Consider the following 15,508-nt stretch of genomic DNA (forward strand, 5'->3'; position numbering starts at 1 on the left):
ATTTGCAATCCTGTACTTGGGTCTATCCCAGGCTGTCCTCTGGGATTCCAACTAGATTCTATTCCTAATTCTCCCCGTGTCTGCCTGGGTTTCCTCCAGATACTCTGGTTTCCTCCCACAGTCTAAAGAAAGAAAGAAAGAAAGAAGAAAGAACAATACAGCACAGGAACAGGCCCTTCGGCCCTCCAAGCCCGCGCCGCTCCCCGGTCCAGGATTGAATCCTGAATCCAGGATCCCCGCCCAATTTTCCAGCCTATCTACATACCAATATCCTATCCACCGAGCTGTCCCTCACAGCTACGATGCTTTGTTCATTACAACCTATTAACTTACCCCCACCCCCCCATTCCAGACCATGTGATCTCCAGGGAGAGGCGAAAACCCAGAGTGAAAAACCCCAGGGCCAATATGGGGAAAAAAAAATCTGGGAAATTCCTCTCCGACCCCCTGAGGCGATCGAAACGAGTCCAGGAGATCACAATGGCCCCGATCGGAAAATGCTTCCCAACCCTAGTCATTTCCACTTCCACGAACACCATATGAATTCCCTGCCCCCGAGACAGGTTCCCAACTATCCGCAGTCTCACTCTGTACTGGCACCAGCAAGATGATCGTAGAATGAAGCCTTGAAACGAGAAACCAGGAACAATTAGCCCGCGCCGCTCCCTGGTCCAAACTAGACCACTCTTTTGTATCCCTCCATTCCCACTCCGTTCATATAGCTGTCTAGATAAGTCTTAAACGTTCCCAGTGTGTCCGCCTCCACCACCTTGCCCGGCAACACATTCCAGGCCCCCACGACCCTCTGTGTGAAATATGTCCTTCTGATATCTGTGTTAAACCTCCCCCCCTTCACCTTGAACCTATGACCCCTCGTGAACGTCACCACCGACCCGGGGAAAAGCTTCCCACCGTTCACCCTATCTATGCCTTTCATAATTTTATACACCTCTATTAAGTCTCCCCTCATCCTCCGTCTTTCCAAGGAGAACAACCCCAGTTTCCCCAATCTCTCCTCATAACCAAGCCCCTCCATACCAGGCAACATCCTGGTAAACCTCCTCTGTACTCTCTCCAAAGCCTCCACGTCCTTCTGGTAGTGTGGCGACCAGAACTGGACGCAGTATTCCAAATGCGGCCGAACCAACGTTCTATACATCTGCAACATCAGACCCCAACTTTTATACTCTATGCCCCGTCCTATAAAGGCAAGCATGCCATATGCCTTCTTCACCACCTTCTCCACCTGTGAGGTCACCTTCAAAGATCTGTGGACTTGCACACCCAGGTCCCTCTGCGTCTCTACACCCTTTATGGTTCTTCCATTTATCGTGTAGCTCCTCCCTACATTATTCCCACCAAAATGCATCACTTCGCATTTATCAGGATTGAACTCCATCTGCCATTTCCTTGCCCAAATTTCCAGCCTATCTATATCCTTCTGTAGCCTCTGACAATGTTCCTCACTATCTGCAAGTCCTGCCAGTTTTGTGTCGTCCGCAAACTTACTGATCACCCCAGTTACTCCTTCTTCCAGATCATTTATATAAATCACAAACAGCAGAGGTCCCAATACAGAGCCCTGCGGTACACCACTAGTCACAGGCCTCCAGCCGGAAAAAGACCCTTCCACTACCACCCTCTGTCTTCTATGACCAAGCCAGTTCTCCACCCATCTAGCCACCTCCCCCTTTATCCCATGGGATCCAACCTTTTTCACTAGCCTACCATGAGGGACTTTGTCAAAAGATGTGGGGGTTAAGTGGATTGGCCATGCTAAATTACCTCTTAGTGTTCCAAGATTTGTAGGTTAGAGGGATTAGCGGAGTGAACGCGTGGGGTTACGGGGGAGGGCATGAGTTCGATGCTCTGTCAGAGGATCGGTGCAAACTCGATGGGCTGAATGGTATCTAATAGGACACAGGCAATGATTTTTTCTCCTGTGTTTTATCTCGCAAAGGACATCACCACAATGGAGAAAGGGGGCAATGGGATATACCAGCTCAAAGTCCATAACACAGACATGAAAAAATACATCTCCAATGAGCATCTTAGCCCCAGTTGCACAACATAGAAATCTTATGCATTCCATATAATAGTCCATTTAAAACCTCATTCGTTACCAAATTAATAATATCTTAGTAGATTCTTTGGATCAGCATAATTTTAACACTGGCAGTAATTCTTTGATGCGTTATGACTATCATTAAAGTAACGGCGATTGGAAAATATGGATTCAAGTTTGAATTATTTCTCTCCCATTAAAAATGCTCTTTTTTCCTACAATCATAATGTTTGCTCTCTGACATTTTTCAATATTACTTCTTACACTATCAACATTTGCAACCTAATTAGACTTCTAGAAAATGGCATATTTGGTTATTTCATCTTTGGTTTTATTTTCCATAGATGTCCATAGTTGGAAGCTAACAATATACGTTGTTGAATTCCAGACTGGGAGGCACGGATTGATAGTCATGGGAGAGTTTTTTATGTGGATCATGTAAACCGTACAACAACATGGCAGCGACCTACAGCAGCTGCTACACTTGATGGTTTGCGCCGGTCCAGCTCCATCCAGCAAATGGAACAACTTAACCGAAGGTACGTGAGACATTCAATTGGGGCATTGACAAAAAGGTATCTACCCATCTAAATGGACATTAGAACTATGGAATATTTTAAGAGAGAGAAATATGACTGGACAGTCTTTCATTCTTTTCATCTGACTGCTTTTGAGTATTTCATGTGCCTTTAGTCAAGAAACTGTGTCTACCTATTTATGGCAATGGCTTCTTTCATGAGCAGTTGTAATCATTAATGATTTTGGAAGATTTAATGGTAAGCAGCATTTTGTTTACGGGTCACTCAAATGCACCAGGGTGATTATTCCTGCACTCAAAAGTTACCGCTTAATGTTTTACAAAAGGTTTAGGTACTTTTCACAGCAAGAGCAAAAGCACTACCAGATAAATTATGATAATAGATTCTATGGCTTCTATTCAGCAATATAACTTGAATTTGTCAATAGTGCAGTCACCTGACTCCCAATACCATCCGCTCACTTTCACTGGAGACCAAGAGAAGGAAAGGGAACAGAATTGAATTCCAGATCTGTTAGCATCTGGTAGCTGAGCTGGATGTAAATGCACAGAAACAAGAGACGCATCAAGGCTACATGTGAACAGGAGGCAGGCCGCAAGTGAGCTGTATTATGAGTACTAATTGAATAGTGGGTCTCTATTCAGGATTATCAGCTTCAACATCTCAACAAAAACATTCTTTGAGAATTGACTTAATCAGAAGCCGTAGGTCCATGGCAACATGATATTCATGATGTGGAGATGCCGGCGTTGGACTGGGGTGAACACAGTAAGAGTTTTAACAACACCAGGTTAAAGTCCAACAGGTTTATTTGGTAGCAAATACCATTAGCTTTCGGAGCGCTGCTCCTTCACTAATGGTATTTGCTACCAAATAAACCTGTTGGACTTTAACCTGGTGTTGTTAAAACTCTTAACATGATATTCATACAGGGGTACATTTTCCGCTGGAATTCCCCTGATCTTTTGCCTTGGCTCTGGGATTTTGACTGGGAATTGCAACGTGTGGTCAGTGGAACAACTGTGAAAAATGTTAGTCCTTATTCTCAGCTAGTAAATACAATTAAAGCTTAAATCATCAATATAAGCCAGCATTGTGATGTGAAGAGAGAAGCAGGAACACTTGTAAAATATATATATTGAATGTATATATTAAACTTGGTTGAAGTGTAAAAGCACTGCTCCCTCCAAATCATCTCCTAAGCTTTAGGGGATTTTCACAATAACTTCATTGCAGTGTTAATGTAAACCTACTTGTGACACTAATAAATAAACTTTAAATACAGCAGCGGTAAAATTGTGCAACTAGGTTCCCAATTTCTTAATGGCACCAGTCAGAAAATTTGCAGGAGAACATTGCTCACTCATTGGTTCCTCACTGTTTTGGAGCTCCCCTGCAGTTGGTTGTGAAAATGCCACCAACTCCATGGCAATGTATTAAATTTATTTGTTCATGTGGGTATCACCAGCAAGGGTGGCATTTATTACCCATTCTTAATTGCCATTGAGAAATTAATGCTGCCATCTTGAATTGCTGCAGTCCATGTGGTGTAGGTACACCTACAATGTTGTTAGGAAAGGTGTTCCAGGATTTTGATCATGAGGCAATGAAGAAACAGCAATATAGTTCCAAGTCAGGATAATGTGTGGCTTGGAGGAAAACCTGAGATGGTAATCCTCAGTATGTTGATAGCATGCACCAGGTAAGGTTGTTCAATCTTTGGATCTGAGCTTTTGGTTTTGTCTTTAGTAGCAGAGGAGAGGGGAGCAGGAAAAGCTGGATGGTCCAGTAATGGCAGGAGTGGGACGTGGAAGTCCAATGGTCAGGTCCTCAAACAGTACAACAGTTGGGCTGGCAAGAGGGTGGTGGTGGTCAGGGCCTCAAATGGGAGTACATCAAGACAGTGGCATGTGTGAGAGCAGAAGAAAGGCGGGAGAGGAGTTGCTCGAGGGGTGTCAGGCTCCAGCCTATGGAGGTGGAGTCCGTCATTGCGGAAGTCTGGTCTTGTGTGTCCAAGGGAGGTAGGTGTACAACACATGGCAGACCAACAGTCAGGGAACAGTAATAAGTTTGAAGAAAGAGAGTTTCAGCTTGATTTGATTTGATTTGATTTAATTTATTATTGTCACATGTATTAGTACACAGTGAAAACTATTGTTCATTGCACAATATACAGACAATGCATATCGTACAAAGGGAAGGAAAGGAGAGAGTGCAGAATGTAGTGTTACAGTCATAGCTAGGGTGTAGAGAAAGATCAACTTGTTGCAAGGTAGGTCCATTCAAAAGTCTAAAGACAGCAGGGAAGAAGCTGTTTTTGAGTCAGTTGGTACGTGTCCTCAGACTTTGTATCTTTTTCCCGATGGAAGAAGGTGGAAGAGAGAATGTCCGGGGTGCTTGGGATCCTTGATTATGCTGGCTGCTTTTCCGAATCAGCGGGAAGTGCAGACAGTGTCAATGGATGAGAGGCTGGTTTGTGAGATGGACTGGGCTTCGTCCACGACCCTTTGTAGTTTCTTGTGGTCTTGGACAGAGCAGGAGCCATACCAAGCTGTGATACAACCAGAAAGAATGCTTTCTATGGTGCATCTGTAGAAGTTGATGAAAGTTGTAGCAGACATGCCAAATTTCCTTAGTCTGCTGAGAAAGTAGAGACGTTGGTGGGCTTACTAAACTGTAGCATCCCCATGGAGGGACCAGGACAGGTTGTTGGTGATCTGGATACCAAAAACTTGAAACTGTCAACCATTTCTACTTCATCCCCATTGATGTAGACAGGGGCATGCCCTCCACTACACTTCCTGAAGTCGATGACTATCTCCTTCATTTTGTTGACACTGGGGGAGAGATTATTGTCATCACACCAGTTCACCAAATTCTCTATCTCTTTGCTGTACGGTGTCTCGTCAGTGTTTGAGATTCGACCCACAATGGTGGTGTCATCAGCGAACTTGAAAATCGAGTTGGAGGGGAATTTGGTCACACAGTCATAGGTGTATAAGGAATATAGTAGGGGGCTGAGAACACAGCCTTGTGGAGCATAGGTGTTGAGAATGATCGTGGAGGAGGTGTTGTTGCCTATCCTTACTGACTGCGGTCTGTGGGTTAGGAAGTCTAGGATCCAGAAGGAGGAACTGAGCCCCAGGCCATGAAGTTTGGAGATGAGTCTCTCGTAGGAATAATGGTGTTGAAGGCTGAGCTGTAGTCTATGAATAGGAGTCTGACATACATGTCTTTGTTATCTAGGTTTCCAGGGTTGAGTGTAGGGCCAGGGAGATGACATTTGCTGTGGGCCTGTTGCAGCAATAGGTGAACTGTAGTGGATCTAGGCAATCTGGGAGGCAGGAATTGATTTGTGCCATGACTAACCTTTCGAAGCACTTAATAATGATGGATGTCAGAGCCACCAGACAATAGTCATTAAGGCACACTGCCTGGATTTTCTTAGGTACCAGGATGATGGTCATCTTCTTGAAGCAGGTAGGGACCTCAGATTGATGTAAAAAGAGGTTGAAGATGTCTGTGAATACTCCCGCCAGCTGGTTCACATAGGATCTGAGTGCTCGTCTGGGTACCCCATCTGGGTCAGTTGCTTTCTGTGCATTGACTTTTGAGAAGGCTGCTCTGATGTCGGCAATGGTGACCTTGGATACAGGTTCGTCCGAGGCTTCCGGGATGGAGGGCGTGCTCTCACTGACCTTTTGCTCAAAATGGGCATAGAGTTCTTTGAGCTCATCGGGGAGGGGTGCATTGGAGCTGGTGAACTTACCTGCCTTCATCTTGTAGCCTGATATGTCTTGCAGATCTTGCCATAGTCGGCGGAGTCTTTGTGGCTGGCCTGGGATTCTAGCTTGGTCCGGTACTGTCTTTTGGCATCTTTTATGGATCTCCATAGATCATATCTGGCTTTCTTGTATAGATAGTAAGGAGTCTAACAACACCAGGTTAAAGTCCAACAGGTTTATTTGGTAGCAAACGCCACTAGCTTTCGGAGGGCTGCTCCTTCGTCAAGTGAGTGGGAGTTCTGTTCACAAACAGGGCATATAAAGACACAAACTCAATTTGCAGAATAATGAATAATGATTGGAATGCGAGTCTTTACAGCTAATCAAGTCTTAAAGGTACAGACAATGTGAGTGGAGATAGCATTAAGCACAGGTTAACAAGATGTGTATTGTCTCCAGACAGGGCAGCCAGTGAGACTTTGCAAGTCCAGGCAAGTTGTGGGAGTTACAGATAGTGTGACATGAACCCAAGATCCCGGTTGAGGCCGTCCTCATGTGTGCGGAACCTGGCTATCAGTTTCTGCTCAGCGACTCTGCGCTGTCGTGTGTTGTGAAGGCCGCCTTGGAGAATGCTTACCCGAATATCAGAGGCTGAATGCCCGTGACCGCTGAAGTGCTCCCCAACAAGAAGAGAACAGTCTTGCCTGGTGATTGTCGAGTGATTGAACACCACTCGACAATCACCAGGCAAGACTGTTCTCTTCCTGGGGAGCACTTCAGCGGTCACGGGCATTCGGCCTCTGATATTCGGGTAAGCGTTCTCCAAGGCGGCCTTCACAACACACGACAGCGCAGAGTCGCTGAGCAGAGACTGATAGCCAGGTTCCGCACACATGAGGACGGCCTCAACCGGGATCTTGGGTTCATGTCACACTATCTGTAACCCCCACAACTTGCCTGGACTTGCAAAGTCTCACTGGTCGTCCTGTCTTGAGACAATACACATCTCTTTAACCTGTGCTAATACTCTCTCCACTCACATTGTCTGTACCTTTAAGACTTGATTAGCTGTAAAGACTCGCATTCCAATCATTATTCATTATTCTGTAAATTGAGTTTGTGTCTTCATATGCCCTGTTTGTGAACAGAACTCCCACTCACTTGACGAAGGAGCAGCGCTCCGAAAGCTAGTGGCGTTTGCTACCAAATAAACCTGTTAGACTTTAACCTGGTATTGTGAGACTTCTTACTGTGTTTACCCCAGTCAAACGCCGGCATCTCCACATCATTTCTTGTATAGGTCAGAGTCGCCTGACTTGAATGCCACAGACCTGGACTTCAGCAAGCAGTGGATATCTCTGTTCATCCATGGTCTCCGGTTGGGAAACACGTGGATTTGCTTCTTTGGCACACAGTCTTCCACACACTTACTAATGAAGTCAGTTACTGTGGTGTACTCGTTCAGGCTGGTCGCATAGTTTTTAAATACTGACCAGTCCACTGACTCTAAGCAGTCCTGTAGGAGATCATCCGATTCTTCAGAGCAACATTGTACGACTTTCTTTGACGGATTCTCCTGTTTCAGTTTTTGCTTGTAAGTCGGGAGCAGGAGCACAGCCTTGTGGTTTGATTTGCCAAAGTGTGGGCGGGCAATAGAGCGGTAGGCATGTTTGATATTTGTGTAGCAGTGGTCTAGGATGTTTGGGCTTCTGGTGGAACAGGAGACGTGTTGGTGGTAACTTGGTAGTACGCTCTTGGGCTTGGCCTGATTGAAGTCCCCGGCCATGATGAACAAGGCCTCGGGATGTTTTGTCTCAAGGCTATTTGTGGTGGTGTCTATCTCGTCCTGAAGGAGGGTAGATTAATGATCCCTGAAGGAGGATCGAGTATTACCAAGGGCTGGTCAAGGTTGATGGAGAGAGGTATTGTATCTTGGTTTTGGCTGCCTAAGGTATGATTCCTAAGTTATGGCTAGTTCTGAACAATAACTGGTTTATTGAATGAGCATAATTATATACATCTATACAAGACTACATTCTAACTCAATATAATTGGTTCTCCTCCTCCGCTCTTGATCATGTGTCTCTTATATCATCATGTGGGCAGTATTATTTAGCCAGTCCCACACAGTAACCCTTTCAACCCTGAACACCCTAATACTACATCTCCCCCCCCCCCCTCCCAAGTCTTTGTCCATATATATTTCACATTTGATTTATATACTACCCCATTTCCTCAGGGGCGAAGTGTGAATACATAATTCAAATTTAAATTGACAGTTGGAAGTCAGAGCTGAGAGCCTCTGAGCAGCATTGGTTGTGAAATGGCCACACATGCACATGTCGGTCTTATTACATTCTTGAGGCTGGGAACCGAAAGTCAAACAGCATGAAAAGCAGGTCAGGTGACCTGAACCAGAGTACCATGACTGAGGAAGGTATCTCAAGGAGCAGGAAACTGGGAAGGGAACAGGGGAAGGTTCCAGAAGAAAGTCCCAAACGGGGACAAAGACAGGGATCAGAAAGAGTTCGCAGAAAAGTAAATCCCAGGTGAGGGACAAAGACAGGGATCAGAAGTAGGTCCCAATAAGTAAAGTTGAAGGAGAGGAGTGGAGAGATGGATTCTGAATTAAAGACAGAGGAGGGAGCAGACATAAAGCAAAGTGGACTTGAGAGAAGTCCTGAAGATCTAAAGAGGCAGACAAAGATTGATAACTCCTTACTTTGGGTCCCTTGGCGCAGTGGTGTTCTGCTTGGCATGGCCAAAAAACTGAAAGTCTGCTTGAAAGGTGCAGCTTGAGTGTCCTCAGAGTTCAGGGAAAGGTGTCTCAGAAGGCAAGATTTAAACCTTGAAGGTGGAATGTTGTTAAAACCATCTAAGTGGGAGTGACTTTTGGAGAGAATTCCAAGGTGAGATTTTCAAATGTAGAGATTAGAAAGCCTCGTAAGAAAGGCAAAGTGTTTGTGTAATTGGCTGACTTATAGTATGACAGAAGTCTGGGCGGGTTATTGAAAATCCATGGAATCTGCTTTAGTTGCATTTGTCATTTACTTTGGAGTATGGGGTGTCTTAATACAGTTTGTCTGTTATTTCTGATGTACCTCATATTTATCCTGAATGGTAGAGTAAAAGATAATTGTTATGAATTGTTTACCTGTATGAATTTATATGTGCCTATAAAGAAATTTCTAGAGTAAAGGAAGAGTGTAATTTGAATAATTTTCTTGTGTTGGTATTAAGATCTTTCCCATATTTTTGTCTAATGTAATATAGTTCATTTCTCCAGCAAATATTTTAATTTATGTGTTAAAAGTTCGTCAGTTGACTCCTGTGAATTTGTTCAGTAGTTTTACTCCAGTTGCAAAAGAAATAGCTAGGATCTATCAAGTATAAAAGCAAAATATTGACCCCCCCACCCCTATGTCTCTACTCATGATAGAATAATCTGTGGCCATATCTATTTGGAATTTCTGTGCCAATATGCCATGTGGTTGTTGTCACAGCAATAACAAGTCACTAAACTGCTATCACCAGCGCACTTCTGATCAGGTCTCCCCACTTTAGACTTGACAGACTCCTTCAGCCAGTCGACAGCAGGACCATTCACTCCCACAGAGAAGTTCTCCAGTATTCTTTGATACCATCTCCATGGTAAAAGCAATCTTACACGCTCGCTCAAAAGTAAGATTTTGTGTTCTTAGTAACTTCAGCTGGATTCTTTCATCAATCATTTCACACGCAAATCCGTCTTGTAATGCACGATCTAACAATGCAATGTAGTGATAAATTCTTCAATGCCAAAACATACTCACCAACTGTTTCATTATTTTTCTGGTTCCAGGTTACAAATATGAAGCTTTCTGCTAGCTCTAGTGGTTTAGGATTGAAATGTTACTCAGAACTTGTGATAATTATTTTGCCTTGTTGGGAGTCAGAAGATTTGTTAACTTGTTTTACACTTCCATGCCAATCTTGCTGGAAAATCTCAGCAGGCCTGGCAGCATCTGTAAGGAGAGGAAAAAGCTAACGTTTCGAGTACAGATGAACCTTTATCAAAGCTTGAGCTTTGACAAAGGGTCATCTGGACTTGAAATGTCAGCTCTTTTCTCTCCATGCAGATGCTGCCAGACCTGCTGAGATGTTCCAGCATTTTCTCTTCTGGTTTCAGATTCCAGCATCCGCAGTAAGTTGCTTTTACCCACGCCAATCTTCATTGGTAATATTGCTTTTTCACATTGATGTCTTATTCTGATTTTTTCACTTTCCTTTTCAAGTTCAAATTTATTATTCTGAAGAACATGCCCATTCTTTCAATATATAAACCAAAGGGTGCTCAACCTCTATCGTACATTTCTAGCCTTCTGACGCATCCCATGAATTCAACTATTTTCACCCGCTTTCAAATATACCAGTGACCCAGTAAACACTTTACTGTGACTGTGGGTAACAGTGATGCAGAAGCTAAGTCAACCCAATCCGGACAAACTCACCAAAGCCAGTGTAGTTGGCAGTTGAATAAATGGAAGTCAGCTCAGGCCTCGTGCAATCCAGCAAGCACATTACTGGCAGTAACTTTATTTATCACAGTCTCTGCTGCTATTAGCTGCAAACGTCTTGCACTTTAATCCCATCTTGTTGCCAAAAATCTATTATACATTCCAAGAGACCTTTAAAGAGAGAGAAATAACAGATTACATTTTCAATAACATCAGTATGCACTGGGGATGCTCACAACATATAATTACATTACACTGACTTATGATGGGAAGAAGGTCATTGATGAAGCAGCTGAAGATGATTGGGCCTTGGGAACTACCCTGAGGGACTCCTACAGCGATATTGGAGCTGAGGTGTTGGCTTATAACAGTTGGTACCTAAACGTTTTCCACTGGGCCGCACTTTCGGAATAAAAATTTGCTCGCGCCACACCAATTTTTTTATTGATAAGAAATACACTCAAAAACAAAAAAAAACAACTCCTAGCAGTGCTTGATTCAAAACATAGAACACAACTACTTTATAATATGATCATGGGACATCGTCCTCAGCATCACTTGATGCTCGTGCTCTCACTTTGGAAATATATCTATCCATGTTTAAATGTTTCTTTGATTGTCCTTGAATCTTCCCGCCACACTTGCCATCCTCTCTCGCCGCACCAGTGTGGCGCACCGCACCCTTTGGGAACCACTAGCTTATAACAACCGCAACTTTCTTCCTTTGTGATAGCCATGGCTTCAAGCAGTGGAGAGTTTCCCCCTATTTTCTCTGTAATTTCAATTATGCTCGGGCTTCTTGATGCGACACTCAGTCAAATGTTGCCTTAGTGTCAAGGGCCGTCACTCCCACTTCACCTCTGGAGTTTAGATCTTTTGTCCATGTTTGGACCAAGGCTGGAATAAGGTCAGGAACTGAGTTGCTCTGGCGGAATCCACACTGAGCATCAGTGAGCAGGTTATTGTTATGTAAGTGCTGCTTGTTAACATTTCCATAACTTTGCTGATGATTGAGAGTAGACTGATATTAGTTGGCGGAGTTGAATTTGTCCTGCTTTTTGTGGATAAGAGAAACCTGGACAATTTCCCACTTTGTTGGGTAAATGTGAATGTTGTAGATATACTGGAGCAGCTTAACTAGAGGTGGAGTTCTTCAGCAAGTCTTCAGCACTAAAGTGAGAATGTTGTCAGATCTATAGCCTTTGCAGTATCCAGTGCAATCAGACAATTCTCAATACCACGTGGAGTGAATCAAATTGGCTGAACATTGACATTTATAATGTTGGGGACCTCAAGAGGAGGCTGAGATGAATCAGATACTCAGTACTTCTGGCTGAATATGGTTGCAAATGTTTCAGCCTTGTCTTTTATGCTGACGTGTTGAGTTCCACCATCATAGCGACTGGGGGCTGGGGACACTCGAGAATATTCACAATCACCTTCCTAACCCACAGACCACAATCAGTAAGGATAGGCAACAATACCTCCTCCACAATACCATCTTCAACACCGGTGCCCCACAAGGCTGCGTTCTCAGCTCCCTACTATACTCCTTATACACCTACAACTGTGTGGCCAAATTCCCCTCCAATTCATATCCGCAACATTAAAGGGAGCAATGCTGAACTACCAATGTGACACCTCTATTCAAAAAGGGAGGAAGGAAAAAAGCGGGTAACTGTAGGCCGATAAGCCTAACATCTATTGTTGGAAAAAATCGTAATTGGGATTAATTACAAAGGAAGTAATAGCAGCACATTTAGAAAATCATAATCTAATCAAGCAGAGTCAGCATGCCTTCATGAAAGGGCAATCGTGTCTGACTAACTTATTAGAGTTTTCCAAGGAAGTCTCAACCAGTAGATGTGTTGTATTTGGACTACCAGAAGATGTTTGACAAGGTTCCTCACAAAGGTTAAGTCATAAGATAAGAGCCCATGGTGTTGGAAGCAGTATATTGGCATGGATAGAGAATTGGCTAATGGGCAGGAAATAGCAATGATTCTATGTTTCTTTAATTCCATGAATGTAAATAGTCAGAAGATCTTGCATGGCACACACTTGCCTTTCTCTGGGCTGGTGTAGCTTTCTGTCAGTAGAACAAAGTTGGAAAATTACACCTTAAATCTCATCTCTCTGTATCTACCTTGACGTTGGGGTAGCAGTGTGAGCTTGAACTGAAGTTGGGAGTTGTAAGGGAAACTTACCGTTGACCTTAGATACCAGTATATAAATCAACCTTCGAAGCCTCAAAAAATCCCTCCAAAAACAGGGTTCAACTTTATGCTGAATATAAATGTGAACCATCAATGTGGGTGGTCGCCATTTTGAAATGTTATCAGAATCTGATGCAAAGACTGGGCGTGTCTTAAACTCCTGCACATCTTCACAACACAGCCTGTATCACCCACTTGAGACCCTGCACCCAATTATAAGGTGCCAGTTAAACATGCATTTGTGGGGTGGAAAAGTGAGGCTGATTACTAATGTGAATATAGTATGACATTGTTGAAAAGGCATCTGACTTATATGCCAGATATATGTAAAATCATAATTTCTGGGCTGGAAAAATTGGGTCATTTTATGCGCTGGGTAGACTCATATGTCACGATGTATGGTGAATATCACTGTGCTGGAGAGGTAGAGCAACAAAGAACAGTGGTGGCTAATTTGAATGCCCAGATCTAAAACTATTGCTGGGACCACTTTCTCTGGCTAAACTGCTACACTGGTGAAATTTAGGTGTGGGTATGACTTTGTATATAAAGAAAACCTTCTGAAATGTTAACCTCAGATGAGGTCATAGATTATTAGTTTTATACATGAATGTTTTGTAGTCATTGTTACATGTGAAAAAGTAATGACATGCATGACTACACTATTAGTCTTTAGTTCACTTCTATAGAATTTGATAAGCGGTAGACACTGATTAAGTCTCAGAAATATTGCTGGCAACATTGGATGATAAATGCTTCATGCATTCATATGTTATTTCTTTGCCTGCTATTTAATACAGATGGAAATCCATATATTTCAAATAGGTTAATTCCTCCATTAAAATAGCAAAGTAGTTACATACGCGTCCATTAATTTTTTTTCCCCTGATATCATCATCAATAATTTCTGGGCTTTTTACCTTTAGGCCCCATTTATTTTGTAACAACTAAACCAATTTAAGAGGATTGACCTTGTTGCTAATCAGGGTTTCCTGAAAGCATTCTTCCTGATCAAGATGTGGGAATGCAGACCAGTGCAAGCTGCATGAAAAGACAGTTTCCAATTCAGTAATATAAAAGCAAAATACTGCGTGCAGATGCTAGAAATCTGAAATAAAAACAGAAAATGCTGGAAAATCTCAGCCAATCTAGCAGCATCTGTGGAGAGAGAAATGGGTTCTGACATGGACTTGTAATGTTCACTCTGTTCCTCTCTTTACAGATGCTGCTAAACCCGCTGAGTTTTTCCAGAAGTTTCTGTTTTTATTTCAGTTTCCACTTCATTATTTCCACTGCAATTGAACTGATACTAAAACTGCAGTCGCAACTATAAGCAACTACTCTATGGTAGGGTCCCCAGGATTGAGGTCTTTGCTGAGAGAGAAATCATTTGAATCACCGAATATTAGCCAAAGTTAAGATTATATAATTAATTAATATCATCAAAAGTACAACTTTACTAGTAACCCCAAATTAAAGTGTTAGCACAAAAAGTTCTGGTCAACCTTCTCGCAGTTAAAAATATAACTATTTTTATCTGTTTTTTGTCTTTCTCGGAGCTGGGAGGTTTTGCTGAAACTTTAGTCTAATTCGCCACAAAGCACTTAGCTTCTCATATTTTCCACTCCCCGCTTCCTCCATTGAGCTCCAAAACATAGAATTTGTGGAATTTCTGCCTTCTCAGTGGAATTCCACCTCAAAGTTCTTTAATCTCCATTGTGGAAACTCCCATTAACCCGGATGATTGAATATGTTTCTGCACCCCATGGTTTCTGCTTTGAATTATCTTCAGAATGTAAAGACTATTAATGATTATCTTAGTCTCTGTGCATTGTAACTGATCCAGACTGCTTTTTGTACTTTCTGTCTCAGAATTCCTCAGGAGATTAATACATAATTTCCAGACTGTATAAATGCACAAAAAAAAGCTTACATGTTCTGTCCCTTGGAACCTACCCAGATGGCTTGTTGAGGGTTAAGTGATCCTGAACTAATTCAAAATCATTCTTATTTTTCCATGAAATTCAAATTACTAATACTTCAGACAAGTCGGTGTATCAAAATGCAACTGTGAATAATTTTGTTTATCAGTAACTGTGCTGATTGTAGTTAAAATACCAAATTACCTAAATTAACAAATAGAACAGTTGTCACTAACATTTTCAGTTCACCTCATGTTTCCAGTAAAGTATGAATTAATATCGTGTAAATAAACTTTCTCTGTCAAAATACCTCGCATTTATATCAGCAACAATCAAAACCTACATGGCAGAATTTTACCGGTTTACCCCGCCCATCGATGGATGGAGTGAGCCGGTAAAATTGCACGAGCGCCAAGAAATCAGGGTCGCCCCCGATTTCTCAGCTCTCATGATCTTGCCGGATAGGTCAGCCTCTCGCCCATGTCTGGCGGGAGGCTGAATAATTTATTCAAATTTATTTAAATCTTCATTTGCATGTGTTTAGT

General features: G+C 42.7%; 1 protein-coding gene across 1 annotated transcript in view; it reads left to right on the plus strand.

The window, feature by feature from the left end:
• Window positions 1–15,508, plus strand: part of LOC144480803 (E3 ubiquitin-protein ligase HECW1-like) — a 391,619-nt gene that overhangs the window by 231,755 nt on the left and 144,356 nt on the right. Inside the window, exon 10 of the mRNA XM_078200410.1 lies at window positions 2,454–2,604. Within this exon, the coding sequence (XP_078056536.1) occupies window positions 2,454–2,604 (151 nt within the window). The remainder of the gene's footprint in view (window positions 1–2,453; window positions 2,605–15,508) is intronic.

Source organism: Mustelus asterias, chromosome 2, assembly GCF_964213995.1.
Source record: "Mustelus asterias chromosome 2, sMusAst1.hap1.1, whole genome shotgun sequence".
Lineage (NCBI taxonomy): Eukaryota > Metazoa > Chordata > Chondrichthyes > Carcharhiniformes > Triakidae > Mustelus > Mustelus asterias.